Raw genomic sequence first — 27,827 nt, forward strand, 5'->3', positions numbered from 1 at the left:
GGGGGAAGCCCTTGGCCCCCAGCCCTTTCTCTCATCTGTGATCCCTGTGGGCTGCCCTCATCGCCCCAGTGTTCTAGACTTCCTTTCCCAACCCGACCCTTTGCAAAGGGCAAACCTGGCTTTTAGAAAGAGAATTTTATTTGGAATGAAAATATAGAGCTTGTCCCGCCCACGTCCTCCAGGAAGAGAGCAGGGAGTGGGGGGAGATGGTCCCTCGGAGTATAAGCTTGCCTTGATACAAAAATCCTCCACAGTGACAATGACAAGAGCCAGGCGGTGGCTCTGGCCCAGGCCCACAGGATGGGTCAGTGTGGACTGTCCCCGAACCTGGCCCAGAGGCCCCGGGCAGGGGGCAGGGGGCAGGGGGCAGCCAGCTAGTGGTGTGACTTGCCAGCAGAGGCTGGGTGAGGAGGGCATGGAGGAGGAGGAGGAAGTGAGGGGGCGCGGCACCCCCGGGCTGTGGTCCTATGCGTCCCCGTTCTCCATGCGGCCCAGCTGCTCCTCCAGGCGACCGATGCGCTCCCCCTGTTCCTTGACCAGCGCCCGCAGTGCCCGCAGCTCCTGCATCACCTCCTCCAGCTTCCCAGCCTCCTGCAGGGGCGGTGGGAGCAGGAGTCAGGGGGCGCGGAGCTGCGGCCCTCCCCCGGTCAACAGAGGCCCTGGCCCATGAAGGGTTCAGGCACACACACCCGCAGACCAGGGCCCCGGGGGGCACGTACCATGGCTCCGGCAAGGCTGCCGCTGGAGACGGTCGTATGGACGGACGCAGCAGAGCCGGTGGCCCCCGGGCGGGCCGAGCTGGGAGCCGCGGCAGGCCGGCTATCGGATAACACGTTGCGCCTGCTGACCTTCAGGTCCCGCTGCTTGCTGGGCACATAGGCCTCCCGCAGGGAGATGAGGATGGGGTTGGCATCCTGCCCGCTCACCCACTCCTCTGCCTCCAGGGCCGCCTCAGGCCCGGCCGTGTCAGGGTACAGATCGTCCTGGAAGAGGTCCGACTGGGCGGGGGGCGGGGGAGGTCCGGATCAGCCGGGGGTGCCCCGTGGTAGGGTCATCTTGTCTGGACCCTGGGTAGCCACCTTCTTATCGCTCTCGGCCTCCAGGCCTGCGCCCTGTCAACCCAGCCTCCCACGCCCTGGCCCCCGTGGCCTCTGTAAAGCACAAATCTCTCGTTTCACTTCCCTTCGGGGCGAGGCCACCAACTCTCTCAGAAACCTTCCCCACACTCCTAAGCAGGGGTCAGCCACGTGGCTTCATGGGATTCTGGAAGCCCTGTGTCCCACAGATGGTAAACCCCGCCAGCCTCATTCATAGCTCTCCTCCCTGGGAGGCGCGTGGCATGCTGGAAGGTTCACTCGGTGAGCACCGGCCGAAGAATGAGGCTCCTCCAGGGTTCAAGGCTGGGCATCGGAAGTCCGGCCACATGTGGGCTGCTCCGCAGCAGCCAGGCTCTCGTCCCTCTGTCCACTCTTCCCTCCGTGCCGTTTGCCTGGCCTAGACCCACCGCTGGAGGGCCACCCCCACAGCCATGTTGTCGGGTCCTGCCTTTCCGGCCATAGGGAGCCCTCCAGGCCTGCCCGGCACTTGTCCGCCTCCCGCGGCTCTTCCAGAGTGGGGCTTCAGCTCACCCTGTCTCACTCCTTGTCCCACGCCTGGTACAGCCCTACGCCTGGCACAGCCCTATGCCTGGCAGTGACCCAAAGGCGTGCTGGTATCCGTCCAGCCCACTGACCACATCCACACTCAACCACGTCCCATTCACAGGCCTCAGCCCGGTCCCCACCGTGTGGCCCGTCTGCTGGGGAAGGGAGTGGGTGGGCAGGGCACCAGGTGGCCTCACCTTTCTTGGCACAGTCATGACGATGGGCTCACACTTGCGCTCATGCAGTTTGTAGAACCTGGGAAAGGGAAGGGAGGGAGGAACCGTGGGTGGTACCTGCCCCTCGAGGGCTCCCCTGCACTCTCCACTTCCGGGCCCCATCCCAAGCCCTCCATAGTCCGACCTTGACCCTGGCCCTGCTGCCGGCCGATTCCTGCTCCTCAGCAGCCTCCCAAGATCTGACTGCTCACCCTGGCCAGCCACGGCTGATGGGGGACGACTCAGCCCTGTGCAGCCAGCCACGTGGGAGGCCCCTCTTACCGGGCGATCTCGCACTTGCTGACCTCCAGGCCCCTCTTAGGCATGCTGCCCATGCCCCTCTGGGGCTCCTTGCTAGTGAAAGTGTTCAGGAAGTGGATATAGGGGGGCTCATCTGTGATCTCGAAGTACCGGATGCTGGAGTCGCCCTGCGGAGGGGAGGCGGCAGGGGTCAGCACCCAAGCGGGCTGCCTGCTTCCCCCCTGCCCATCTGCCCTGCCTGGCCCCACCTTGCCGCAGACGTAGACCACGTTGGTGTCTGGGTCGTAAAAGGGCAGCAGCGCCCCGTTGCTCGAGTCCAGTTCCTGTAGGGCCATGGGTTCCTCAAGGTTTTCCTGCCACATGGGGTGGTAGGCAGTGAGGCCAGGCTGGAATCTTCCTTCCCTCTCCTCACCATCCAGGCCCATCAGGGCTGGCCCCAGGCCGCCTCCCATGCCAGCTGGCACGGCCCCCACCAATGCCAGATGGGTTTTCTCCCACCGTCCTGGATTCCTTCCACTCCCAGGATCCCACTTTCCTCGGCCACTCCAGGCCTTTAGTCCCCACCATGTGCGAGCAGGGGGGTGCCAGGCAGCACTACCCTGTCTCAGAGGGACCCACGGAGGCCACTACACAGCAGCGCAGGGCTGTGGGACAGAACACTTCAGGAGAAGGGCTGGGAGGCCTCCTGGAGGGGAGGGCCTCTGCACTGGGCCCCAAAGGGCCACCAGATGGGAACAGGCAAGCCAAGGAGGGAAGGGCTTTCAAATGAAAGAGCAGTGCTGGCGAGGGCCTGGAGGATGCGAGGCAGCAGGGGAGGCTGGAGAGCGAGGGGCAAGGACAGAAGAGGCTGGCAGGGTTCCAGGTCCCGAGAGCCTCAGGTGCCAGGCTGAGAACCGCGGACCCACGCACCTCTCCAGGGTGACTCCTACCCTTCTTGCCCAGGTGGGGGTCCAAGTCTCAACCAAGCCTGACCCTCAGGCTGCCCGTGACTACTCACCGGGTCCCACAGCGCCAGCTGCCGCTCGCTCATGCGGCTGAAGCCCGTGGTGAACACCTTGCCATCCGCCAGGAAGATGGCCCGCATGGGACGGGCCCCTTCGTGAGCCTTCTCCCTCTCCTATCCGGGACGGGGGGGGGGGTGCAGAGTGGTCAGTGCGGCAGCCGACAGAGCCCCCGGGCCTGTCCACTGCCACCCCCCAGGTGTCCGGGGCCGCGCACCGCCACCAGGGTGCCCCGGCGGGGGTCGATGACGCGCACGCTCTTGTCTTTGCAGGCGGAGCAGAAGAGGCTGCCGTTCCGGTTCCAGCTGACGTTGTAGATGAGGTCGGGGTGCAGACTGTCCAGGCGGTACAGCTCCTCCGCCGTGCCCACATTCCAGATGAGCACCACGTTGTCACAGCCTGCCGGGCAGGGGCCATCAGCGCACTGGGCGGGCTCGGACCACCCTCCAGGCGCCACACCCGGCCCCCTGTCGGGTGGGCCTGGGAGAGGGTGTGGGTTCTGGAGCTGCGCAGAGGGGGCGGGGCGGGCTGTGCGGACCTGCGCTGAGCAGCACGTTGCGGGCCGTCGGGTGCCAGGTGACAATGCCCACTCGCTTGGTGTGTCCCTCCAGCAGCACCACTGGCTCTGTGAGTGGGGCGGTGAGCCCGTTTTCCGGGATCTGCCACACCTGCGGGGCGTGGGGGTTGCCGGGGAGAAGCCAGTTGAGGCCTCTGCTTGGCCCCGGCTGCTGGCAGCCTTGAGCCACACCTGTGACCCGGGCCCAACCACAGCCCCGTGCCTCACCATGACTGTACAGTCCTCTGAGCCACTGGCAATGACTTCGTCGTTGTGGGGACACCAATCGATGTCCAGGACGGGTCCAGTGTGTCCACACACCGTCGGGTAGGCCTTGTCAATGCGGCCCGTCTGCGGGCACGAGAGGGGCAGTCAAGGGGGAGAAGGAAATGTTTGTTGCCTCTGACCCTGACTCTGTGGCAGTAAACCTCCCTCCATCCGGGCTAACACTTCTTTTAGGCAATAAATCTGAATCATGACACCTGCCCACAGTGGAGTAGGGATGGGCGAGTCACGGAAAGTGAGGTCTGGCAGGTGTGGCCCGTCTCCAGTCCTCACCCCAGCCCTCACGGGGCCCACCTTGCTCAGGGGGAGCACCAGGAAGGCACCCCCGCCACTGGCCTCCACGATCACAGCCAGGAATTTGGGATTGACGGCGCAGAAGGTGCTGTCCCAGGTGACACGGGACACTCGAATATCTTCATAGCACTGGTCATTCTTGACTGGTTGTCCAAATACGTGCCGGAATTTGCTCTGCCTGACCACTTTGCGGAAGGACATGTCTGCAGGGCAGGGAGGCTTCCATCAGCCCTCACCCATCCCAACAGCCCTCAACCCTCCCAGGGCAAGGGAGGTGGGGAGGACTCCACCGGGTCTTGGCTTTCAGTTTCCACAGTTACAGAACGCGGTCACAGGTGCAGACCCTGCCACCCATCAAGGGGGCATCGAGGTGGGGGGGGGGCAGCGAACTGACCCAAGGCCCACACTGTTGAGTCCAGAGGGGCTTTCCAGGACGCTAGCCAGGCGCCTCCCCGGCTCTGGTATGTGTGGGGGAGGTGGGAGGTGCGGAAGCCAGGGCAAGCTTAGCTCCTCTGTGGGTCCGAGTCAGTTCCAAACGAGCTCCTTCCTGCCCAGGATTTGGAAGCTGGTGATGGGGAAAGGTCTCCAGTGTGGAGCCGCGCTAGGCCCGAGTTCTGAGCCCGGGGGAATGTGCAGTGGCTGCAGAAATGTGCAGGGAGCTGCAGGGAGCCCCAGGCCGGCCCAGGGGGCCTGGCAGAGACTGGGCGGGGGATCAGGATGCCGCTCCTGGCCGCAGAGCATCCCAGGGCGTCCTCGGAGCGGGGTCCAAGGTGAACCTAGAGGGGGAAACGCTGGGCGGCCACAGGGAGTTGGGGCTGAGGGTGGAGCGCCGCGGAGGGTAAGGGCTCCTCGGACTCGCGACCCCCCACCCCAGCCCCTCGCGGCTCCGCCCCGCAGCCCCGCCCGGTCCCGCGCTCGCGCTCCCAGCTCCGGCCCGCCGCGCTCACCGGGGACGCCGGGGGCTGCGGCACCGGCCTCGGGCGGCTCCGGATCCCGGCCTCTGGGAAGCAGGAAGCGGGAATCAGGAAGTGACAGAGGAGCCGGGGACAGGGGGCGGGGGGGGCGGGGCAGGGGCTCGCGGGGGCGGGGCCGAGGTCACGCGCGGAGGGGCGGGGCGGGAGACTGCGAGTGGGCCCCGGAGGCCCCGATCGCTGGAGCTAGGGGAGCGCAGGGGCGGTGCCTGGGCGAGCCCCGCCCTTCGGGCTCCCGGTCCCTCCCGGACGAAGGGGCGGAGATAGGGGTGGGGGTCGGAGGGGCCGTGGGTGCGGGTTGCGGGGTGCAGCTCGTCCGCGACCCGGGCGCCTTCCCGGTCCTGCTCCTCTGGCCGTGCCCTGGGGATTGTCAGGATTGGACGGAGCCCAGCGCATACATCCAGGTGCCCCAGTCCACCCCCGACTCCGAAATACAGTATCCGGTCTGATAGTCGATATATTCACGTGCCTCTTTTTAAAGGTTACAAAATTACACGCTCGTGATGAACAATGTAAATACAGCAGCGGTGTTTGGAGGGGCGCGTGGAAGGCCCCAGCCAACCCACTTTTTTCGGTGAACACCCCTGGGGCCTGCTGAGCCTCCTTATTAAAAATAGAAATGGGAACATGCCCCTACCAGATCCCAGGCTAGTGGTCTGTCCGCAGATGACCCCTCTTAGCTAGCTCCTGGGACAGGAGTCCAAACTGGCCTCCTCAGATCTACCCATCCCTGTCCCTGTCTCACCTTGGGGGGAACTTAAGTGTCTCTGTAAGTCCAACAGGCACAAACTGTCACCTCTGCCTGGGGCTGGTTTCCCTAGCGGAGGGGCCCCCCCCCCATCTTCCTTGTGATGGTCAGGGTCCCTTTCCCTGAAAAAGAGAGGTAGATGGGAAGAGGAGGGAAGAGCAAAGCCAGAAGGAGACTTATCTGGGGCTGCAGGAGGCCCCCCTGTGTCTCACACAGGCTGGGACTTACACCCTCTTAACCCCTTCCCACTCCCTGATGAGGAAACAGCTCAGAGGGGAGGGGAGCCTGTCCCAGGTCACCCTACCAAGATTTAGTCCCCATCTGTTTGGCTCCAAAGTCCTTGCTTTTCCCTCTGTTCCACACACCCCGGGACAGGCTGACCCTTCCAAAAAAGGACAGGAATGAGGGTGCTTTGGAAAAGGGAATGCAGCTACTAAGCCTGTTTCTCCAATGTGCCCTCCAGGCAACAGCCAGGAGTTGTTTAAAGCCCAAACTAGACTCTCTCCACACTCCTCACTGTCACACTTGAAATAACTTTAGTCCTTGTGCCCTCCCCCCCATACATTACCTTCCTCTGTCCTCTCCTGGCACGTGGCCCAGTGACACTGATCCTCCTGAAACAAACCCCCTTCTTTCCCACACCAGGGCCTGGGTACATCCTGTTCCGCCCGTCTGGAAACTCTCCCCCCAGATTGTGAAAAGGCTCCATCTCTCACTTTCTCCAGGTCTCAGACCACCCCCCTCGCTGGTCACTCTCTGACCCTTACTTGTTCCTCCTGCCTCCTCCTTAATCCCTGTCTGAGGTTCTACTATGTAATTATTTGTGTATTTGCTTTTTGTCTGCCCTGCCCCACTAGAATGTCAGCAAACTGGGGGTAGCACTTTGTCCTTGTTCCCACTGTATCCCCAGCACCCAGAAGGAGACCTAGCACACCGCGTGGGGTCAAGTCCTGTACGCTGAATGAATGAATGAATGAATGAACAGCAGTCCTGAATGTAGAATTGAAAATGTTCATATTCACAACTCAGAATAAATGCACCTCTCAGCTGGAGAAGGGGCGCATCTCCTAGAGGGCAGCAGGAGCCCCCCTCCCCAGGGTGTTAGGGGTGAGGTAGATGGACTATAGAATGTCAGGGAGGAGCCCTGCCTTCACCCTCTCTGGCCTTGGGTGTCCATATTCCTTTAACACAAAACCCTCTTCTGGGGGTCACCAGTAGAACTCCTCTTCATCCCACAAAACCCTTCATAACACCGCTCTTTCTCCTGGATAGCAATTCCCCTTATGGAGGAGATTTGCCCTTGGGACCTTGGAGGTGGGGCTTCCCCACTCTCCCAAAGGCTGGGTTTGAAATGGGGACCAGAGGTGAAGGCAGGTGGCAGGCACTGAGGGTTTCGTGCCTGCTCTGCATGTCCTGTTGGAAAAGCTTTGGGACTGCTCTCTGGGGGAAAGGGGGAAGGGCACTGCAGAGTGCCCCGAGAACGACTCCAGTCCAGACTCTAGCTCCAGGGGCTATGCACCCAGTGGGGTGGGGCATTTCTTGCAGAAGTGGAAAGCAGTACAATGGAGGAGACAATGCCTAGTCAACAGCCATGTGGGCTCTGGCCCCTGGGTGAGTGTCAGTCCCAGGCCTGGGTGAGTCTTGGGGATGCCCACCGGTATAATTACATTAATGGCTAACAAATTATTCAGCACTTACTCTTTGCCAGGCAAGGATCCAAGTACTTCATAGAGATGAACACTCCTAAGGAATGGGGACCCTTGATCTGATCCCCATTCTACAGATGAGGAAACTGAGTCTCAAAGAAGCCAAGGGCCTTGCTGAAGATCCCACAGCTGGTGAATGGTGGAGCTGGGATTCAAAAGACCCCCCAAGGGGCACCCGAGGTCATGCCCCCCACCCCATGTGGCCATGTGTCCCTAGCTAGAATGGAGGGCTGGCCAGAAGGTCACCTAGCAAGTGCTCAATAAATGAATGAATTCAACAAATTTGTGCCCTTCAGAAATCTCTCTCCTGCAGCCTCAGTGTCCACATTCCCGTCGGCAGGAAATGCTAGAATTAGGGGCCCCCCAGCATTGCCACTGCTGAGCCTGCTTCCATCCCCGGGCCCAGCCCTCGAAAGGGGAACGAAAGGGGAACACCACCGCCCCGTTCTAGCTCAGGAGAACGCTGAGGTGCCGAGCAACCCGGATCCAGATCTCCCTGCAGCTCTCCAGCCCCCGCGCCCTGCCTGCTGCCTTTTTCAGACAGCCCTGGAAGGGCTGCACAGAAACATCTGTCGTCTACACCAGCGGTCAGGGCAGCTCAAAGGATGGGAGGGGGCGGGTGTTGGGGTCAGTTAAAAGGGGGAAGGGCTCATGGTTCTGGAGCACAGTGGGGGGAGGGAAAGCTGGGTGAAGGGGGCAGCCAGAAGAGAGCGCCGGTGTGAAAGGGAAGGGGGGTACAGAAATGAGAACTTCAACGCTTCCTCCTTTTTCTTGCAGTGTCTGCAGCTTGAGAGGGAAGAGGGGGCTCGACCTCCTGGGGGCCTGTACCCTTTCTGGAGCTGCTGGTCCCCAGAGCTCTCTCTTTGGCTGTCCCCCACCGCCCCCCACCACCCCCAGCCTGTGGGTTGAGGGCAAAGAAGGGGCTCAGCTGGAGGCGGGACCAGGACACTCTGTAGACTGGGTGGCAGGTGGCTGGGTTGGGTGGACACTAGTCGCACCCTTGAGTGGAGAGCACAGACGCTGAAGTCCTCTGCAGCCATGAGAGGCACAGAGTTGGCTTCATGCTGTCTCAGGCTCCCCGGGGGAGGCTGAGGCCCAGAACTGGTCACAGGCACAGCTGATCTGTCTCAAAGCTCCCAAGGGCCAGGCCAGGAGGCATCTCCTCCCATCTGCCTCCAGCCCCTGCAAGGGACCTTTCTAGACAGCCGTGAGGGTAGGACTTCTGATTCCTGAGGCCCCACTGTGTGCCAGGCTCTAGCTGAGCGCCTCCCACACTTTCTGACTTAACCCCTGCACCTGGCGGATGCGGCAGAAGCTGAGAGGGTAAAGCGGCTTAGCCAGAGTCACGGGAGCCTGAGTGGAATCCGGGCTTGGTAGCTCTGGCCTCCGCTCCCACTGCCTTGCTGAGGGAAGACCGCCGAAGGTCTCACCACCTGTTGTGGGCAAGGGGCCCGGCCAGCCTGCCTGGGCTCCTAGGCCCCAGGGTCCTGCAGGCTCTTGAATGCCCTCCCTCTCCGCAGGGACTTCCTCCCTTGGCGTCCGCGGGCCCCACTGTTAGAGGGTCAGAGAGGGAGGAGCAGAGGGAGAGAAGGAGCAAAGGGAGGCCAGCGCCAGCGCGGGGAGGTCGCCCCTGCTGGCGGTCTCCTGCAGGACTGAGGCTGGGGTCTGGGCTGTCGGGGGCAGAGCCCCCCCGGAGACCACGGGCTCCGACTGCTGGGCCACTGGGTGAAGGGGATAAGTGGGACCTGAGTGGGGACAAGACGTTTGCGACAAACTGCCTGGGACATTTTGGTGCTTCATTTTTCACTTCCCCAAGGTCCTCCTGCCAGGCCCCGGGGACTGGGTGGGGTTTTCCACAATGACGTCCTCCATGGCTCCCCTCTGCTCTGACTGGCTGCTTCGTTTGTCCCCCTCAGGTTCTTCCCCTGCCCTGATGGGCCTGGGCTTTCCGGGACCCTCACGTGGGGCCTGTCTCCTCTAGGGGGACACTGCTGGGGCTTTCTCCCTCACAGGCAGCAGGCACAGCTGGGTTCTCGGGGGCTTCTGGGGTGGGATCTGTGGAGGGAGCAGAGGAAGCTTCATCATGGGGCCTGGGGCCTGAACCAGAAGGGGGTCCGGGGGCCTGGGCCTTAGGGCTCTCTTGTGCCTGAACCACAACGTCCAAATGGGGCTGGGCCTCATGGTTCACCTGGGGCTGAGCTGAGGAGTTCAGCTGAGGCTGGACCACAAAATCTGACTGTGGGGGAGCCACAGGCTCCAACTGTGGCTGGGCAGAGGAGTCTGCCTGTGGGGGGGGCCGCAGTCTCCAATTGTGGCTGGGCTGTGGGGTCCGCCTGTTGGGGGGCCACAGGCTCCAACTGTGGCTGGGTTGTGGGGTCCACCTGTGGAGGTGCCACAGAATCCAGTTGTGGAGGAGCCACGGAATCCAACTGTGTCTGGGCTGTGGGGTCTACCTGTGGGGCAGCCACAGAATCCAGCTGTGGCTGGGCTGTGGGGTCTGCCCATGGGGCGGCCACAGAATCCAACTGTGGCTGGGCTGTGGGGTCCGCCTGTGGGGCGGCCACAGAATCCAACTGTGGAGGGGCCACAGAATCCAACTGTGGCTGGACTGTGGGGTCCGCCCGTGGGGCGGCCACAGAATCCAACTGTGGAGGGGCCACAGAATCCAACTGTAGCTGGGCTGTGGGGTCCGCCTGTGGGGCGGCCACAGAATCCAACTGTGGCTGGGCCATGGGCCCTGGCGAAGTGTGGCCCCCAGAATCCACTTGGGTCTGTGGCTCGGCCGGCGTGAAGCTGCTGGGCCATTCTTCACAGAGAGCCGCCGCGAAGGAGGAGAGCACGGCGCGCAGCAGGGCGCGCAGGTCGGCACTGGCCAGGAGGCAGAGGAAGGGACTGAGGCAGCTGTTGAGCAGGGTCAGGTAGTCGGAGTAGACCAGGGCCTCCCAGAGCAGGTAGCCGGGGTAGACGTCCCACAGGAAGGCCAGGTACAGCAGCTGCGCCAGGTGATAGGGCAGCCGCAAGACCACGTAGGTGGACAGGATGGTCTGGGCCACGCGGGCAAAGCCACGGGAGGCCGCGGGCCTCGGCCGGCGGCAGCAGGTCTTGCAGGCAGTGGCGGCCTGGGTGAGCACGTGGCAGACGAGCAGCAGGAGGAAAGGCAGGAAGCCCCCCAGGATCTCGAGCATCCGCAGGGGCAGCTCCTCACTGTCCCAAAAGTCCAGGCAGATGACCAGGTCGTACCACCAGTCGGCGGCCTCCGGGAAGACCAGCCAGGGCACACTGAAGAGCGTGGCCAGCACCCAGACGCCGGCGCAGACCCAGAGGGGCAGGCGGGCTGGGCGGTGCCCTGGGTACCAACGCGGGCACAGCGCCAGCAGGCAGCGGTCCACGCTAAGCGCCGCCAGCAGGAAGAGGCCGGAGGAGTAGGACACACCCCACAGGAAGTAGTAGAAGCGGCAGGCCGCTGTCCCCAGCGGCCAGTGTCCTCCCCGCTGGATCTCCAGGATCTGGAAGGCCGCTGCCGCCAGGAACAGAAAATCCGAGAGGGCCAGGCTGAGCAGGAGCAGGGCAAGCCGCCTGCCCGCTCCCTGCCGGGCCTGCGAGCCAGCCAGCCACGCCATGAGCCCATTGGCCGGCAGCCCCAGGAGCAGCAGGGCCACCAGGAAGACCGTGTCCCAGACACCCTGGGGATAGTAGTCTTCATCGTCTGGCTCTGTGCGGGGCCTGAGGCCGGCGGCACCCGGGTCGGCTTCCATTGCGGTGTCTGTCTGAGGTCCCCCGTGTGCTGTCCACAGGGCGGGCGCCTGATGGATCAGTGGAATCATGAGGGACTGAGTATGAGAGAGAGGGTGCTGTGTATCTCCAGGCACGTCACTGTCCTTCTCTGAGCCATTGTCACTGCCTTTTGGGTGGTTAGCCTTGGCCGGGGCCTTTAAGTAGACAACGCCACCTAGTCTTCAGACAATCCATTTTACAGGAGAGGGAAGGAAGGTTCAGAGGATCGGTGACTTGCCCAAGGTCAGAGGCAGGACAGAGGCTCCAGGCCTGAAACTCACACCTAACCATTCTGCCACTCGGAATCCCAGTGCCCCTGATAGAGTTGGCTTTCAAACATATTTTTAAAGCTGTGAATGTTTTCTTCAAATAAAATAGCACAGCAGAACTCCCACATGAACGAGAAGGGAGTGCTCAGATTAAAGGAAGGGGAGCACCCCTGGGGCTCCAGGGAGGACAGTTTGTGCAAACTGCTTGGTCAGATCGCCGCAGGCCCTTTCCCATCTGGTATCCTGGCATTCAAGTGCTTTAAGATCCCCAGATGGGGGGGTGGGGGGGGGCAGGACCCCATGGGCCCGTAGGAGTCCCAGGATCCTGGGCCAGAGGAGACCCTCCCCGAAGCACGTGCAGTGCCTGAACTCAGGTGGGGGTCTGCAGCTCAGGCCAGGACAGCCGTCCCGGAAGCAGCTCGACCCTCTTCATCATCCTCGACCTCCCTCTGGGGCCCTGTCCTCATTCTCACAGCTCAGGCAGAAGGTGGTCCTCTGAGGCCACGAGACAGAAGGGGTCGGGGCTGAGCAGCGTGATGAGGATAGAGTGACTGGGACCCTGGAGGCCTGCTGCCTCTCCCACCCAGCCTCCACCTTCCTCACAGACCTTATGGGTGGAGGGACTTTCCCTCTGAGGGTGGAGAAGGTGCTGAGGGCTGAGTCAAGGGAGTATGTAGACAGCCCCCAAAGTCTGGCTCCTGCCTGTGCCCACCACTCCGGCCCACCTGCCTGTAGCCCGGGGCTCTCCTCCCCACTAAGCCTCTTCCTCAGGCAGACCCTGCTCTGCCAGCTCCAGCCTCTGCTGGATCATAGCCCTGAGCTGCCCTGAGCCCCCACAGGTGAGGCCTGGCTTACCTGTGAGGTGCGGTCTGGGGCGTGCCTGCCTGCCCAGGGGTCCAGCCATCCGCGGGGCCCCACGCCAGCAGGGCCTGCTGCATGGCGCCCGGCGGCGCTAAGGCGGCCGGCATGAAACCCAAGCTGAGAAGACATCAATCATTCATGGGGCTGCTCGCCGGGAAACCCTAACCCCGGCCTATCAGGGCCAAGTGACCAGCCAGGCCACCCCATCCCTGACAGAGCCAGAGGGCTAAAACCTCCTCACCCTGGGCCCGGCTGCATCCGAGCTGCCTCCGAGCAGGCTCTGGGTTCCCCCCGCCTCTAGGGTCCACCTCTTCTGACATCCCCTCCATGTCCCTTGCTCTGGCATTCAAGGCCTCTGGGATTGGGCCTCCCTTCCGCCATTTCAGACACCCTCTGCGCTGGCCACAATGTCCCGCCGACAGGGGGCTGCAGTGGGCGACTCATCCTGGTCTCTCCCTTCTCCCAGCTTTTGCCCACTGTCTGCCTCCTGACGGGACTTCCCTTGTCCTCTCTTAGCTAAGTCCTGCCCATGTCACACGACTGGATTTGGGGACTGGAGTCAAGGACAGAGAGCCCCTGCCTCTTCAGCGATACGCAGCCCCCAACCTCCCCCCTCCTGTTTCATAGACAAGGCGACCGAGAGGTGAACTTGCTGGGCCTCCCAGCTCGTGGGGGGCGGAGCAAGAGTCCTAAGCTCCTTGTAGCCTTGTGTCCTGGCACCCCTGTGGCTGGGGACAGTTCTCTTCACCCATGTGGCTCTGCCCCCAGGCAGAGGGTTCGGATTAGGGCCTGCGCTGCCTGCCTCACTTACCCTAATCCCCTTCAAGTCTCCATCCCCGGCCATCGGGCCATCGGCCATCAGTTCTCATGGTAGGGGTGTGTAAGCAGCTTTATGGTTCCTGAGAACCAGGGGTGCTCCCTGGTCTTGCGTCTCTGAGCCCGTCGTCCCTCCCCACATGGCCGCAGAGCAGGTGAGGGGGCTGCATGGCCCAGACCCGGCCCCCAGCCCGCAGAAGCCTCCTGCGGGGGTCGTGGCTTCCAGGACGAGTGCTGAGGGCCTCCCCTTGACCAGGAAGAGGAGCAAGAAGGAGAGGGGGCTCCGAGAGTCCCAGAAGGGTGCTGGCAGCTCTCAGGAGCAGACCCCTCTTCCGAGTCCTGAGGCCCCAGGGAGCAGCAGGAACCCCTCTGGGACTGGAGGACAGGAGGGGACGGGTCCTGCGACCCCAGGGCCAGCCTCCCGTCGCCAGTCCCACCGGCATCGCTCTGGCCCCCAGCACGATGCTGCTCAGAAGACATACGGACCCTTGCTCAACCGCATCTTCGGGAAGGTCAGGTGGGGCGCCTGGGCTGGGGGTGGGGGTGGGGCAGGGATCACACTTGTGCCCTTGGACTCGGCCTGCCCTGCTCCTGGTACTCAGGCCTCCGGCCACCTCTGCTCCAGACCCAGGATTCTATGAGAGCTCTGGGCCCCAGGAGCAGGAAGGGGGGTAGTCAGGTCTTCTCCAGGGGCCCATGGGAGTCAGATGCCTTCTCCTGCCCTTGTGGGACTGGCCCTGCCCAGGCCATCGTGGCCCAGGGCCGGAGGAGGAAGGATGGGCCCCAGGGACATGGCGGACTATGCTTCTGCAGGACCGCGAGCTGGGCCCCGAGGAGCTGGATGGTGAGTGGTCCTGGCTGTTGGCAGAGGCGGGTGGGAGGGGTCCCTGACCCGGGCTGCCTGGGCCTGACCTCCCTTCCCTGCAGAGCTGCAGGCCGCCTTCGAGGAGTTTGACACTGACCATGACGGCTACATCGGCTACCGGGAGCTGGGCGACTGCATGAGGACGCTGGGCTACATGCCCACCGAGATGGAGCTCATCGAGGTCTCCCAGCACGTCAAGATGAGGAGTCAGTGACTGACCCCCACTGTCCCAGGGCAGGGTGGGTGGGAGTCACCTAACTTTGTGCTCAGGCTGGGCAACCCTGGTCCTCTCTGAGTTTCATGGCTTGGGGGATGGCGAGAAGGTGGCGGGAGGTGGCTCTGGGAGTCTGCAGGGGTGATGGTGGGAGTGGGTGGCAGTTTCTAGGGCCTTCTGACCATCTGACATTAGCCTTGTTAGGTGCAGGGGTCATGAAAGTCACCTGTGATCCAAGAGACTCTTGGGGCTTGGCTAAGGACCCCCTCTGTCTCTGTGATACTAGTGATAAAATGTTCCCAGCTGGCTCTCTTCTCTGTGTCTCTCTGACCCTCCTGAGGTCCCTGAAAAGAGCCTCCGAGGTTCAGTGAGGCCTAGTGCGACCGAACGCTGGCCTTTCTTTGCGATTAAGTATCAAATAGACGGGGCACTGGTGATTATCGTTAGCTGATTTGTCAAATATCAGATTCCCTTCATTCCAGGACACCTGCATTTGGTTTTTCTGTGGTTTCCAAAATGGGATGTGACTTACGGTTAATGCGAACACTTTCAGTGTTGTGCTTCTTTTCTTTCCCCCAAAGCTGTTATTTGCCCATTGGTGCTTTTTACAGTGGATGGTGCTTAGAATCAAGAGACCGCCTGGGCACACTTCTTAAGGTGCATTTATTGCTGCCCATGGGGTTCCAGCATGTTAGAGCCATGCCCTGCCACCCCAAAAGCACCCAAGAGTGGGTCCTCTCATCCTTACCCCAGGATGAGGAAAGAGGGTTCATGAGTCCCCCAAGGCCATGCCCCTTTGGCAATCGAGGCAGAGTTTGAACCTGGAGCTGCCTGGGTCCGAACCTTGGGCTCCTTCCCCCACACTTACGTGCTTCACTGAGAGCACCCGAGCATCTCGCCCTGTAGTCCCCGTGGAGAGCAGGGCTCCCGCCTCCTCTCCCGCCTCCTCTCCCTCCACCCCCAAGGGCTTGGATGCTGAGGACTCCTTCCCAGATGCAGAGCTGGGGAGAGGCTGGCACCTGTGACGCTTGCGACGTCCCTTCTGGGGCCCGGCCCTTTCCACCGTGACGCTCTGCCTGGGTCCACAGTGGGTGGCCGCGTGGACTTCGAGGAATTTGTGGAATTGATGAGCCCAAAGCTGAGGGAGGAGACGGCGCACATGCTGGGGGTGCGGGAGCTGCGCATCGCCTTCCGAGAGGTGTGGAGTGTGGTCGAGTCGGGTGCTGGTTGGGTGACTGGACAGCAGACCTGCTGGCCTCCCATCCGGGCCAGAGAGACTGGGGGTGGGGTTCAGCCCCTGGAGGCCCACGGCCCTGCAGATAGGGGGCCTGGGGCCAGGGAGGGCTTGGAGAAGGTCCAGCTCACTCTCTGGGATCCGCCCAGGGAGACTTCCTGGAGCAGGGGGCCTGCTGTCCCAGCTTGGGAAGAGGTGGAGGGTTTGGATGGGCGCAGGTGGGGGCATCCAGGCCCAGGATGTGGCAAGATAGAGACGGGTTCAGGCAGAGCCAGCTTTGGGTGGGAGGGGCTGAGCCCTGCTGGAATCCTAGTTTGACAGGGACAGGGATGGACGGATCACCGTGGCAGAGCTGCGACAGGCGGCACCAGCTTTGCTGGGGGAGCCGCTGGTGGGTTCTGAGCTGGATGAGATGCTCCGAGAAGTGGACCTCAACGGGGATGGCACCGTAGACTTTGACGGTGAGTCTCCTCCCCATCCCGCCCCCACCCTTCCAGCGCCCAGGAGGAGCCCAGCGTGTCGTGGGATCCCTGACCCGAACTGGCCCAAGCCCAGCTCCTTGTTTCCTCCAGAGTTTGTGATGATGCTTCTCACCCACTGAGGCTCTAGCAGGGAGAACGCGTTGCCCCTCGGGCCCCAGGCCAGCAGGGTTCACGCTATACACCCTCCTCATGAGGCCCCAGAATGGAAGAGACCCAGCGGCTCCCAGGCTGCTTCGGAACCTTGACAACATCTGGCTAGTGCTTGTGCGGTCGCCTGCCCACCTGCATCCTCACCTGCCTCCCCGCCCAGCTGCCGGGAGGAAACCTGCCCCCAGCTGCCTCTCATTCTCCAGTATGAGCAAGATTTTGGATCTCTCCAGAACCTGGGAGGTAACAAGCTCCTGGGCACTTCAGCGTTCAAAGACAGGCGGACAGCATTGGCAGGATTCTGGTAGCGTGGTGAATTGGGAGGGTGACAGCCTGCCTCCCACTACTACGTAAAAATGTTAAAAAAAAAAAAAAAAAAAAAAAGCGCTTAACTTGAAAAAGCCAGGGGTGACCCCAGGTATTAAAGACAAGGCAAGAACTCAAAGCTGGGTGGTGCGAGAGTGGGGACACCATGGGGGCCTCAGCATAGAGAGAAGTTCCGGAGCCCCGGCTCTGACACATGAGTGACAGAAGATCTGTAAGAGAGAGACAAAGGAACAGAATGTGAGCCTGACTACCTTTCAGGGTCGCAAAGAGCTACCGTGTTCTTGAAGAGAGGGTCAAATATATTTCCACCTGCCGGCCTGAGGAGGTGGCAAGGGTACAGATGTCCAGGGCCTCGAGGGGAAAAAGCTACTCTAAGGAACCTGAAACGCAGGCTTGCACGTTAGGCAGGAGAGCTGAACAGATAGGGAGAAGCTACTGGAAGGGCACGCTTCAACCCAGGACACAATGGGCTTAACAACCCTGTCACAAAAGGAGAACCCTATGAACAACTCATCTCGAGGTAAAAGTCCGATGGCTCACTGAGGAAGAGCGATTCGGCTCTGCAAAGACTTTTCGTTGGCTGTGGTAAATGCCAGAAGACAATGAGATGAGCTGGTCATCAGGCCAAGAAGAAATGATTGCCGGCCAAGAAGCCTATCCCTCACTGAATCATTATTCAAGAAGGAAGGTGAAACATCAACTTTTTTCAGGAAATAAACGTTGGGAAGAGTTTCCCAGCCATGTGCTCTTGTGGAAGGGTTGGCTTCAGTAAGAGGGAAATTCAGACCTGAACAAAGGCAAAGTATGTACTAAATCATGGTCAGGAAAGCGATCAGTAAACACATTGGTGGATTTAAAGAAGCATTAACTATAAAAAAAAAAAAAGTTCATTGGGGGATTTTAAAAATATAGGAGGGACTAAAATAATAGACAAAATAAAATGGAAGATGGGGGGGCTATTTTAAACATGCTGATATCTTTTTTCTCATCTTTCCTAGAGGAGGAGAGATTCACCGATCAGTTTAGAATTTGTTAACCATTAAAAGGGAATCATTAATGTATAGAAATACAGATAGAATGTTTTTTCTTTCTTTCTTTTTTTTTTTTTTGATTAAAGATTTTATTATTTATTTATTTACTTGACAGAGATCACAAGTAGGCAGAGAGGAAGGCCGGGGGCGGGGGGTGGGGAGCGGGGAGCAGGCTGCCAGCTGAGCAGAGAGCCCGATGCAGGACTCGATCCCATGACCCCGGGACCACAACCCGAAGGCAGAGGTTTTAACCCACTGAGCCACCCAAGCATCCAACTCTTGATCCATGGAGCCCATGTTAAAAAAACAAAACAAAACAAAGAAAAACAGAAGGCAGAAATAATCCTTTAAAAACAAGAACTCTGGGGTGCCTGGGTGGCTCAGTGGGTTAAAGACTCTGCCTTCGGCTCAGGTCATGATCTCAGGGTCCTGGGATCAAGCCCCACATCGGGCTCTCTGCTCCTCTCTCTCTGCTTGCCAGCAGGGAGCCTGCTTCCTCTTCTCTCTCTGCCTACTTGTGATCTCTGTCAAATAAAAAAAATAAAATCTTAAAAATTAAAATAAAATAAAAATAAGAATTCCAATAATTATGAGCTGATTAAGTTTTTGGTTAAAAGAGAATCTCAGGGGGTGCCTGGGTGGCTCAGTGGGTTAAAGCCTCTGCCTTCAGCTCAGGTCATGATCCCAGGGTCCTGGGATCAAGCCCCACATCGGGCTCTCTGCTCCTCTCTCTCTGCTTGCCTCTCTGCCTGCTTGTGATCTCTGTCTGTCAAATAAATAAATAAAACCTTTAAAAAAAAAAAAAAAGAGAATCTCAGCCCCAGAGGAAAGTTACAATATGAGACTGGGTTTCCTGTGACTGACAGAGAAATAACGATGCCTTAAAATGGATAAAATCTTATTTCTTAGGTGAAATCCAGCTGTATGGTCTTCAGGGACCCAAGGTCCTGCTAGCTGCCTGCCATTCCTGGGGTATCCCAGGTTTGTTCATTTTCCAGGTGGCAGGTTTGGAGGCAGGAACAAAGGACAAAAAGGGACAAAGAAGGTGAACCACTCAAACCCCATTAGGTAGGGCTCCTCACCTGGTACATGTAGCTGCAAAGTATGCTGGGAAATGTAGTCTTTATGTGGGGCACCCACATACCCAGCTAAAGACCAGAGGTCCTTCTGCTGTAGGACAGAGAGCGGACACCAAAGGGCAGATGCCAGGCTCTTCCCCACAGCTGAGTGCAGGATCTAAGACACACTCAAGTAGCACAACGAAAATGGAAAGGCTGAAAGTGATGGCCTGGGAAACAGATTTACCAGGAAAATATGAAAGAAACCAAAAAAACGGTGTAAGTACAGGGAGAGCAAACAGAAATGGGCTACAAGGCAAAAAGCATTAGGGGTAAAATGAGGCATAATTCACTAAGGAAATCTAACGTTCCTCATCTGGACACAAATATCAATGTATTTTTCAACAAAGAAAGAAGCTACATTTAGAGGTTCATTATCTCCTGAGGATAGGGCTACTGTCAACTCAGTTGGGATGGCATAAATTAACCAGCCCAAGTCAAGCACACAGGTCATGCTGAAACTTTAAATGTTGTGATTCAGTGTCCTGTCCGTGTGCTCACATGGACCACGGGTTGGTCAATTTTTTCTGTAAAAGGTGACAGTGTAAAGACTTTAGGCTTGGAGGAAATACGGTTTCTCTCACGACTGCCCAGCTCTGTATCCCCAAGCAGCCACGGCCAACACAGAAATGAATAGTTGTGGATGGGCTGGAAATTCAGTAATGAATTAACTAAACTTTGATTCATTGACACTGACATTTGAATTTTATCCACTTTTATGTGTCACAAAATTGTACTATTCTTTTACTTTTCCCCCAACCATTACTAAAATGTAAAAACCACTTTCAGCCCAGGGACCGTATCGGGTCTGTGAGTTATCGCTTGCTGACACCTGCTGTAGACTTATAATATGGAGAATCACAACTTCTGGAATAACTTTGTTTAGTTAAGATTGTTGGGGGGGGCACCTGGGAGGCTCAGATGGTTAAGTGTCTGTCTTCGGCTTAGGTCATGATCTCAAGGTCCTGGGACCGAGTCCCACGTCGGGTTCCCAGCTCAGCGGGGAGTCTGCTTCTCCCTCCCTCTCCCCTCTGCTTGGGCTTTCTCTGTCTCTTTCAAATGAATGAATGAAATCTTTAAAAAATAATTTAAAAAGGTAAGATCGTGGAATGACGAAAAGTTATGGGCAGAGTAGCAACTTTCTGTATTAATTGCCTATTTGCTCACAGCGGTTTTCACAATTTTCCTTTCTTCTTATGTTTGTTCTGATTATAGTCATTGAAATGTAATTTTACGGGCTCCTGGGTGGCTCAGTGGTTTAGGTCGCTGCCTTCGGCTCGGGTGGTGATCTCAGGGTCCTGGGATCGGGTCCCGCATCGGGCTCTCTGCTGAGCAGAGAGCCTGCTTCCCTCTCTCTCTCTCTGCCTGTCTCTCCATCTACTTGTAATTTCTCTCTCTCAAATAAATAAATAAAATCTTAAAAAAAAAAAAAGAGATGTAATTTTACGTCTGGTAAATCTGGTAATACAGACTGTGGACTTATATTCTGTATGTCTTTATTTCATTTTTCCAGGTTTTATTTTGCCAAGGCACTGGTCCATGATGGATTAGAAATGAAAACTGGTCCTTTACCACAGCTGGTTGGAGAACCATGGGTTTAGGAATTCCTGCCCCCCACTGGTGCCCTTGAAAGTGTCTTGACTGGGGGCTGAGGGTGGGAAGTCTGGGTGGGTGAGGAGAACAGGAGTGGGAGAAGGGGTCTGGGGGCTAATTCTTCCCACAAAGTTACAGGAATCTGAAGACATCATTCGGGCTGCTGCAGACCCAATGGAAACCAGGCCACGTCTCTTCTCAGTGGCACTCGTGGGTTACCAGGGGAGAAAGACTGTAAACATCTAAGTGTATGAACAAGATCTACCCCAGCCCGTGGTCCTTCAGCCAGCCCCTCGGGTGGTCAGCTGGGGACACACGTGCTCTGTATCCTCTCCTCTCCCTCTTACACCCAGGTGTCTTGGAAGCCTTGCGTGATGTTCGATTCTGCCCTTGGGTCAATCAGTCTCTTTGGACCATGGTTTCCTCATCTATAAAATGGGGCTAAGGTGGTGATTATTAGAAATCACCTGTGTTAAGTGCTTAGCACAGGACCTGCTGCCTTCTAAGAGCTTGATAAATGGTAGCTATTAGGATTTCAGATTGCAGGATTCTCAAAGATTCTATTTCCTGGCTCTCAAGATTCTGAGATGCTTGGGTTTTCCAAAAGTCTGAGATGGTCTGTTTCCAACGTTCTGTGGTTCTAAGAGTCTCCGATCACTGAGATTCTGTGATACCGGCCCTTTCCCATTGTCTTTGCCCTTACTTCTCCCAATCCCGGGACTTAGGAAGTAGGGCAGTGGGCGGAAAGGGCTGGGCTGCTGTCTTGTCATGGCCCACATTCCGAGCTGGCTGTGGCAGTCCAGGGCCCCAGAGCCAGGCTGCAACCAGGATACCAGCCTCCAGGGCCCAGGCCTGCGTCATCTGAGTGCCCTTGGCGAGGGCCACCCGGGGCAGGCACCAATGCTGCGCCTCCAGGTAGAGGAATGGGCAGGGCCAACTCTGCTAAGGGCAGGGGGAAATGGGAAGCTTGGTGGGATCTCCTCCAGGCTTGCAGGACAGAGTCCCAAGTCCAGATCTGCCCCCAAAGTGCAGAAGCAAGTCTTAGAGCATCAGGACTGTCACAATGAGAAGACAGGTGGTCCTGGGGCCCCTCGGCTCCATCAGCCCTCTCCTCAGTTTTTGCAGGAGCGGGACTGCGGCCAGGCTATGGGCTGGGCAGGGCGAGTGGGAAAGAAGGATCAGTGGTCTCTTCTGGAATGAAGTACATTCTTTTATTAGCACAAAACACCACCAACCCAGCAGCCCCAGGGCCCAAGAATAACTTAAGGCACAGAACAGGCCAGGGGCGACTTTTCCAGGCCTGGGTATTGGGCAAACTTCCTGAGCAAACTTCGAGGGGTTGGGGACTCCGGGGTCCCGGATTTCTTCCCTGGAGATGAGGGAGCAGGAGCGGACCCGAGGAGCGCCTCCTGGGGCCGCTCGGAGACGAGGCTGGATTCCGGCTGCCCGCCCGAGGTTCACTTCTCGAAGTAGGGCAGGTAGAAGAACTGAAAGCCCCGGTGGCCCTTAACCGCGCAGTAGATGAAGATCACGTGGTAGACTGCGGGGCGGGGCCGGTCAGCGCCGAGGGCCCGCCCAGAGCCCAGCCCAGCCCGCCCCACCCCGCCCCGCCCCGCCCCACCCCGCCCCGCCCCGCCCCGCCCCGCCCCGGAGCCCTTTCGCACCTCCGGGAACCAACAACAGGAAGCCCGGCACGAAGAAGATGGCGCTGGAGACACCTGCAGCAAGAGGGGCCGAGTCAAGGCTGGGGGGCACGGGGCGGGGCTCACGGGTCACTGCCTGGGCAAGTGTCACTGTCCGCGGTAGAAGGGGCCGTTTCCTGCTAGGAAGGCGGAAGCAAACTTCCAAGGGGCCTAGGGACTCGCGGATCCCTGAGGAATTCTTCCCTTGAGGGGGAACCCCGTTGCCTGCGGAGGTAGGAGGGGGCGCTCACCTGGCGAGGGGGCCACCTCCAGTCCCACGGCGATCAGGATCAGCACTGCACACAGATGGAGCCGCGAGGGTGAGGGCGGGAGGAGGGGGCCGGCGCCGGGGGCCAGGGCGGGGTCCTCCACCCACAACCCCCAGCAACGCTTAGGCCCTAGCAATGGTATCCCCCACCTGAACTGAAGGTTCCCTTGCCATAGACCCTTCCTGGGAAGCTCACCAAGCTCTGTGTTTTCCGAGTAGGGCCCCTAGCAGGCCCTGGGAAATGTCCCCAAAGAGGTTTTTCTCTGCTCCTTGGTGTGCTCTTTCAGTCCATCAACAAATATTTATGGAACACTTGCTGTGTGCCTGGTACTGAGAATCCCACAGGGAAAGGCAATTGAGGTCCCTGCTCTCATGGCCCTTCCTGGTGGCACAACCAGCAAGAACCTCCAGCTACAACCCGGGGGGCTGCAGGAGGGCCAGCACTAGAGCCTGGGGCATCAGGGAGGGGCTTCTTGGAGGCAGTGGCCACTAAGCTGAGCAGGGGTAGCAGTAGCAACAGCGGGTAACATTTAGTTACCACTTACCAGGTGCTGCCAGGCACTGGGCTAAGCTTGTTACCTGCACTGCTTTATTGACACTGTGACTGAATGAAATAGATATGATCATCCCCATTTCACAGAAGATGAAACTGAGGCAGAGAACTGCATTTCAGAAGGAGGAGGCGACCTGACTCCAGAGGCTTTGCTGTGGGGATCGTGCAGGCAGAAAAGGAAAGGAGTGCTCTAGACAGAGGGAACAGCATGGCAAAGTTCCTTCCCATGGAAGGAACTTGGGGCCTTCTAGGAGCTTCCTGATTTTGCAAGAGTGGAGAGGCAAGTGCCCAGGCTCGAGGAGTTCGGCAGGGCCTGGAGACCCCGGCAAGGGACGTGGACTTTGGCTGAGGACAGTGGGTGTTGGGGAAGTCATGGCTGGATCAACTTTTCAGACCCAGAGAGTCCTGGGCCCCCAGTTAGAAAACGGGATTGGGGGGAGTCAGGGAGCTGGGCTCTGCAGCAAGGGTGGTGATATAGCACGGAGGCTTGAGGACCACCGTGGACCACTATGGGATTTGTGCCCTGCACAGGGCACCTCAAAAAGAGTACACCTGGGGACTGATACGCTACTGACCACCTTGGCCTAGGGCTGGGGACCCTGCCCGCTCAGAGGAGGCGTGTTTTTCTAATTCCTGCAAAGGAACTTTACATGTCTAAGGTGGCCTCCAGGTAATGTCCGTGATGTGGGTTTAAATCCCAGCTCATTCACTTCCCAGCTGAGGTCTGAGCAAGTCCCTTCACCTGCCCGAGGCTCTGTCCTTACTTCTGAACTGCGATGGTATTAGTGCTTGCCCTCATGGATACTGAGAGAATGAAAAGGGGTAAGGCAGGTGGCCAGTGTGACCAGTGCCCAGCTTTGCAGTGGCTGCTGGAAAAGCAGTATCTCCCCCTGCCCCCAAGATGCCCAGAGATGAACCAAGGCTGCTGCTCAGCTCTCTGGACAGGGGACTTAGACCACCCTGGAGGAGGAAGAGCAGCTGCCACGGCTGGGCTGTCCTTACGGGCCCCTCCTGACCCCACCCCTGTCCTTTCTGGGGATCGTGAGTCCTCAGCCCCATAGACTGAGTCCGAAAACATCTGGCTGTGCGATCTGTCTGCTCTGGGCTTCAGTTCCCCCATCTGGGCAATGGATGTGCCCAGCGAGAGGCAGTGATAGGTCCTCATCCGCACTCAGACTCCGGAGAAGGGGAAATGACAGGTGCACTGGGGCCCGGGTTGGCAGGGATATCCCTGAGAACCTATCCCTGTTCAGATTCTGGGTCACAGCCCTGTCTCTCACCTGCTGTGTGACTTCCATAAGGGGGGAAATAAGCCTACGCTGCACCTGGCTCCAAGCAGACAAAGAATAAATGGCAGAGTGGTTACTCTTCTGCTCCCTGATGGATTTGGTGGTGGTAAGTTAGGAAAAAAAGAAAAGAAAGGAAGGAAGGAAAAGAAAAGAAAAGTTAAGTTTAGAGCACCGAACCAAATTCCCCTTCAATTATGTGTAATTTCCTGGCTGTGTGACCAGGAGGCTGGGCCTGCTCCTCCCAAGGCCTCAGTTTCTTCACCTGTAAAATGGGGGTGGGGTGATGGTAGCCAGCTTCCTCCTCAGGATGCAGGGAGGCTCGGTGTGCCAAGGGGGATGCACAGCTGGCACGAAGGGAGGACGGGCCCCTCATGGGGGTAGGCAGGGGACCCTCAGGGCACTCACCCAGCCCCAGCAGCAGGAGCAGGAAGGAGGCCAGCACTACCCGGCGGTTCTTCTGGATCAAAGGGTGCTGAGTCCAGCTGGGTGGCGGGAGAGCAGGACAGGTATGAGAGGTGACACGAGCCCAACTCCCTCCTGTTACCCTTCCCCCACCCAGAGGACCGAAGGGGAAAGCCTGGGCCGCCTATTCTGGGGGCACAGAGCGCAGGGAGCTTGAGCAGGGCTGGGCCTCACCTGCAGCAGGCGTGGTAGGAGCGCTGGGTGGTGTTGCTGATGGTGCTGAAGGACCACTGGGAGCTGCGGATGGACGTTCGGCTGGAATCCCTGCAGGCCATTCAGGCCCAGTGAGAGGCCGGGGAAGCAAGGAAGGGGTGGTGGGGGATGGTGCAGGGACTAGGGCTGGGTGTTCCTGCGGGATGGAGGCCCTGAGAGGGGACAGGGTGATGAGGAATTCAAGGTCTGGGGTCTCTGCAGGACTGAAGGTGGAGAAAGGCTGGGGAGTCAAGCTAGGGATTCCTGCAGGACAGGTGGCCTGTGGGAAGGTAGGGGCCAGAGCAGGCTGGGGGGTTTCTTCAGGATAAAGAGCGTGGTGGGGGTGGGTGGGTGGGGCTGGCACTGGGGTAGGGGGACCCTGCAGGACAGGGGAACCCGTGAGGGGAGTGGGGATCAGGCTAGGAATCCTTGTAGGGCATTGTGAGAGAGCTGGGTGATCTGGGTGGAAGACTGGTCAGGGACCTGGGCCACAAGAGCCAGGAGCGGAGGTAGAGGATGGGTCCCCACCTGGCCCTGACCTGGTGCTGACTCCCCCATCCGGCTCCGGAGAGGCCTGGGCTGCGTCCTCATCGTTCTCCAGGTTCTAGTCCAGAACACAGGGCTCAGAGAGGTTACTGGGCCCAGGCCCTTCCTCCTTCCCCCTCAGGGAGAGGAGAGCAAGCCCACACAGCTGTTGGCCTGGCTGCCTGACAGCTGCTCACCTGGCCCTCCACCCTCCCGCAAAACGGGTTTGATGATTCACACAAACCGAAACCCAGGTAGGATGTGGGTGTTGGGGGCTTGGGGGCGCGAGGCGGTGGCAGGAGACACCGGCGCTGGTTGAGGGCTCCTAGCATGGGTCCCAGGGCCAGGAGTTCTCCCAAGTTCGGGAGTCAGGGTGGAGCTTTCAGAATGATATTTCACAGGCTCAGTATGCAGGCGCTGGATTTGGGGTGCCAAGGAGGGGCAGAAGCCCATGGTTTCAGGTTTGGGGCACAGAAATCTGGTACAGGTCTCGAAGAAAAGGATCCTAGAATCGGTGGAAGTCCTCTAGGGCGAATGGAGATTTCCAGTTCAGTGGGAAGTCTGCATCAGACGTACAGAGCGCTCCCCAGTCCAGGGGGATAAGGGGCGGGGGAGGGCGGGTTAGGTCAGTATCCAGGAATGGGTGGGAACACCGGGTGGGATTTCCAGTTGGGGCCAGGAGACTTGCACCCGGGTTCCGGTTCTGGGCTCTCCAGTGGTGGCTGGGGACCAAAAATCAGAGCTGAGAGGGTCTAGGCTGGGCCCTGGATCAGTAGCCTCGCAGGCTGAGGCCTCTAAACAGATTTTCCCTTGAGTTGGGGCTCTCCAGGGTCCGGCCTGGGGTCCCGCCCGGACCTGGGCTGGGGTTGGGCTGGGCCGGACCATTCACCTGGTAGCGCAGCCGGGACTGCTTGTCCTCGTCGGCCACCTCGAACCGGGCCCGGCGCTCGAAGTGCAGCGGCCCGAAGCGGGAGACCCCGCTGAATTCGGGCCCCGGGCCCGCGTCCTCCAAGGACAGCTCGAAGGCGTCATCGATGCTGAACTGGGGCCGGGCGGCGCTCATGGCCCCGGCCCGCTCAGGAGCCCCTCGCCGCCGCCATCCGGACCCGCCTGCCCCTCTCGCCGCGGTCCCGCCCCCGCACGCAGGCCCCGCCCCGGGCCGTAGTGTTGGGAGCGCGACTGTCCGGCGCCCTGGCCGAGGCCCCGCCCTCACGTAACGGCCCCGCCCCTGCCCGCCGACAGCAGGCCCGAGCTGCCGAGCGCCGAGCGGACCAGTGGGCGGGGCTTCCTTTGGGGACCGCACAGGGGCCGTGGCGCCTCCCAGCTGCAGCCTCCGCGAGCCACAGCGGGCGCCGTACTCGAGGTAATCCCTGGGTGTGTGTCCTGGGCTTGGAGAGGCAGCCAGACGCCAGCCTCCCAGGCCCAAGATGGGGCCTTCTGCATCCCATCCCGCGTCTCCAGGGCCAAGGAGACTCCAGGGTCCAGACTGTGTCCCCACCCTGACTCACCGCGGGTCTGCATGGGATGGGTAGACTTACCCCCGAAGATATGGAAACTGAGGCTCAGAAAGCTTATGTGGTTTCTGCTCCTCCAACCCAGTCCCTACTCAGCAGCCAAAGTGATCTTTTAAAATATATCTGATCTTTTTCTCTGTGTGTTATTTTTAAAAGAGGTTTATTTGAGAGAGGGCGCCGGGGCGCCAGCGGGGGGGTGGGGGTGGAGGGTGGGGGACAGAGGGAGAGGGAGAGAGAATCAGCAGGCAGACCCCACAGAGCGAGGAGTCCCAGGTCGCCAGATCCCAGGACTCGGAGATCATGATCTGAGCAGAAACCAAGAGTTGGCCATTTAAGGACTGAGCCACCCAGGTGCTCTTCTCTGTGTTATTCCTAATTTAAAAAAAAAAAAAAAAATATATATATATATATATATATGGGGCTAAGTCGTCTGTATAAAACTGCCCCTTGGTTTTCCATTGTGGCTGAGGTCTTTCTGACTAAGGCCCACAAAACTGTGAATGCCCTGGTCCCTCTATCTATCCAATCTCATCAAGCCTCTTCTGCCCCTCCTTCACCTACCCTCTGCAGCACAGGCCAACCTTAGGGCCTTTGCACGTGCTCTATATCTGGAAAGCACTTAACCTGGCTCTTTCACAACTGGGTCTTTATCATCAGTGTCCCTGTTCAGATGTCACCTCTCACGGGTTCCATCCCTGACTACACCATCTAAAGTCAGCTTCACATTACACAGCACTTGCCTAAAGTTAACTTATTTTACCTGGTTTTACTCACCACTGTGTCCACAGTGTCTGAATGAATGAATGAATGAATGCTTTGAACTGAGTGAGTGAATGCTTTGCCCAAATCCCAAATGCCCACAGGTGGTGGAACTGGGGACCCGGCATGCTGAACCTCCACTGCCCACGCTTCATTCTGCGACCTCACGGAC

At 59.1% G+C, this 27,827-nt stretch overlaps 4 protein-coding genes across 8 annotated transcripts; 1 reads left to right on the top strand and 3 right to left on the bottom strand.

Moving 5' to 3' along the window:
- Positions 1 to 120: 120 nt before the first annotated feature.
- Positions 121 to 5,315, bottom strand: CORO1B (coronin 1B). Its single transcript, XM_032357630.1, has 11 exons — positions 5,203 to 5,315; positions 4,256 to 4,458; positions 3,905 to 4,027; positions 3,659 to 3,788; positions 3,338 to 3,519; positions 3,117 to 3,236; positions 2,368 to 2,472; positions 2,141 to 2,286; positions 1,841 to 1,898; positions 720 to 998; positions 121 to 591 (listed from the first exon to the last, which is right to left on the bottom strand). The coding sequence occupies exons 2-11, from the start codon at positions 4,454 to 4,456 to the stop codon at positions 466 to 468; spliced, it is 1,470 nt and encodes a 489-aa protein (XP_032213521.1). The 5' UTR covers positions 4,457 to 4,458; positions 5,203 to 5,315; the 3' UTR covers positions 121 to 465.
- Positions 5,316 to 8,934: 3,619 nt separating this feature from the next.
- On the bottom strand, positions 8,935 to 12,691 carry GPR152 (G protein-coupled receptor 152). The gene is made up of 4 exons (XM_032359917.1): positions 12,579 to 12,691; positions 9,869 to 11,634; positions 9,642 to 9,735; positions 8,935 to 8,995 (listed from the first exon to the last, which is right to left on the bottom strand). The coding sequence occupies exons 1-4, from the start codon at positions 12,689 to 12,691 to the stop codon at positions 8,935 to 8,937; spliced, it is 2,034 nt and encodes a 677-aa protein (XP_032215808.1).
- Positions 12,692 to 12,694: 3 nt separating this feature from the next.
- Positions 12,695 to 17,560, top strand: CABP4 (calcium binding protein 4). Its single transcript, XM_032360330.1, has 6 exons — positions 12,695 to 13,912; positions 14,214 to 14,244; positions 14,328 to 14,471; positions 15,568 to 15,677; positions 16,027 to 16,174; positions 16,286 to 17,560. The coding sequence occupies exons 1-6, from the start codon at positions 13,541 to 13,543 to the stop codon at positions 16,312 to 16,314; spliced, it is 834 nt and encodes a 277-aa protein (XP_032216221.1). The 5' UTR covers positions 12,695 to 13,540; the 3' UTR covers positions 16,315 to 17,560.
- A 4,043-nt stretch (positions 17,561 to 21,603) lies between these two features.
- On the bottom strand, positions 21,604 to 26,534 carry TMEM134 (transmembrane protein 134). Of its 5 annotated transcripts, none has more exons than XM_032358889.1 (8): positions 26,272 to 26,534; positions 25,397 to 25,461; positions 24,840 to 24,902; positions 24,609 to 24,685; positions 24,195 to 24,291; positions 22,345 to 22,389; positions 22,076 to 22,129; positions 21,604 to 21,951 (listed from the first exon to the last, which is right to left on the bottom strand). In XM_032358889.1, the coding sequence occupies exons 1-8, from the start codon at positions 26,443 to 26,445 to the stop codon at positions 21,918 to 21,920; spliced, it is 609 nt and encodes a 202-aa protein (XP_032214780.1). In that variant the 5' UTR covers positions 26,446 to 26,534; the 3' UTR covers positions 21,604 to 21,917. The 5 variants fall into 5 exon arrangements, with proteins under 5 accessions (XP_032214780.1, XP_032214779.1, XP_032214782.1 ...); XM_032358888.1 differs by having other exon boundaries at positions 24,840 to 24,929; positions 26,272 to 26,530; XM_032358891.1 differs by lacking the exon at positions 24,195 to 24,291 and having other exon boundaries at positions 26,272 to 26,530.
- Between the last annotated feature and the right edge of the window lie 1,293 nt (positions 26,535 to 27,827).

This window comes from Mustela erminea, chromosome 9, assembly GCF_009829155.1.
Source record: "Mustela erminea isolate mMusErm1 chromosome 9, mMusErm1.Pri, whole genome shotgun sequence".
NCBI classification, from domain to species: Eukaryota; Metazoa; Chordata; class Mammalia; order Carnivora; family Mustelidae; genus Mustela; species Mustela erminea.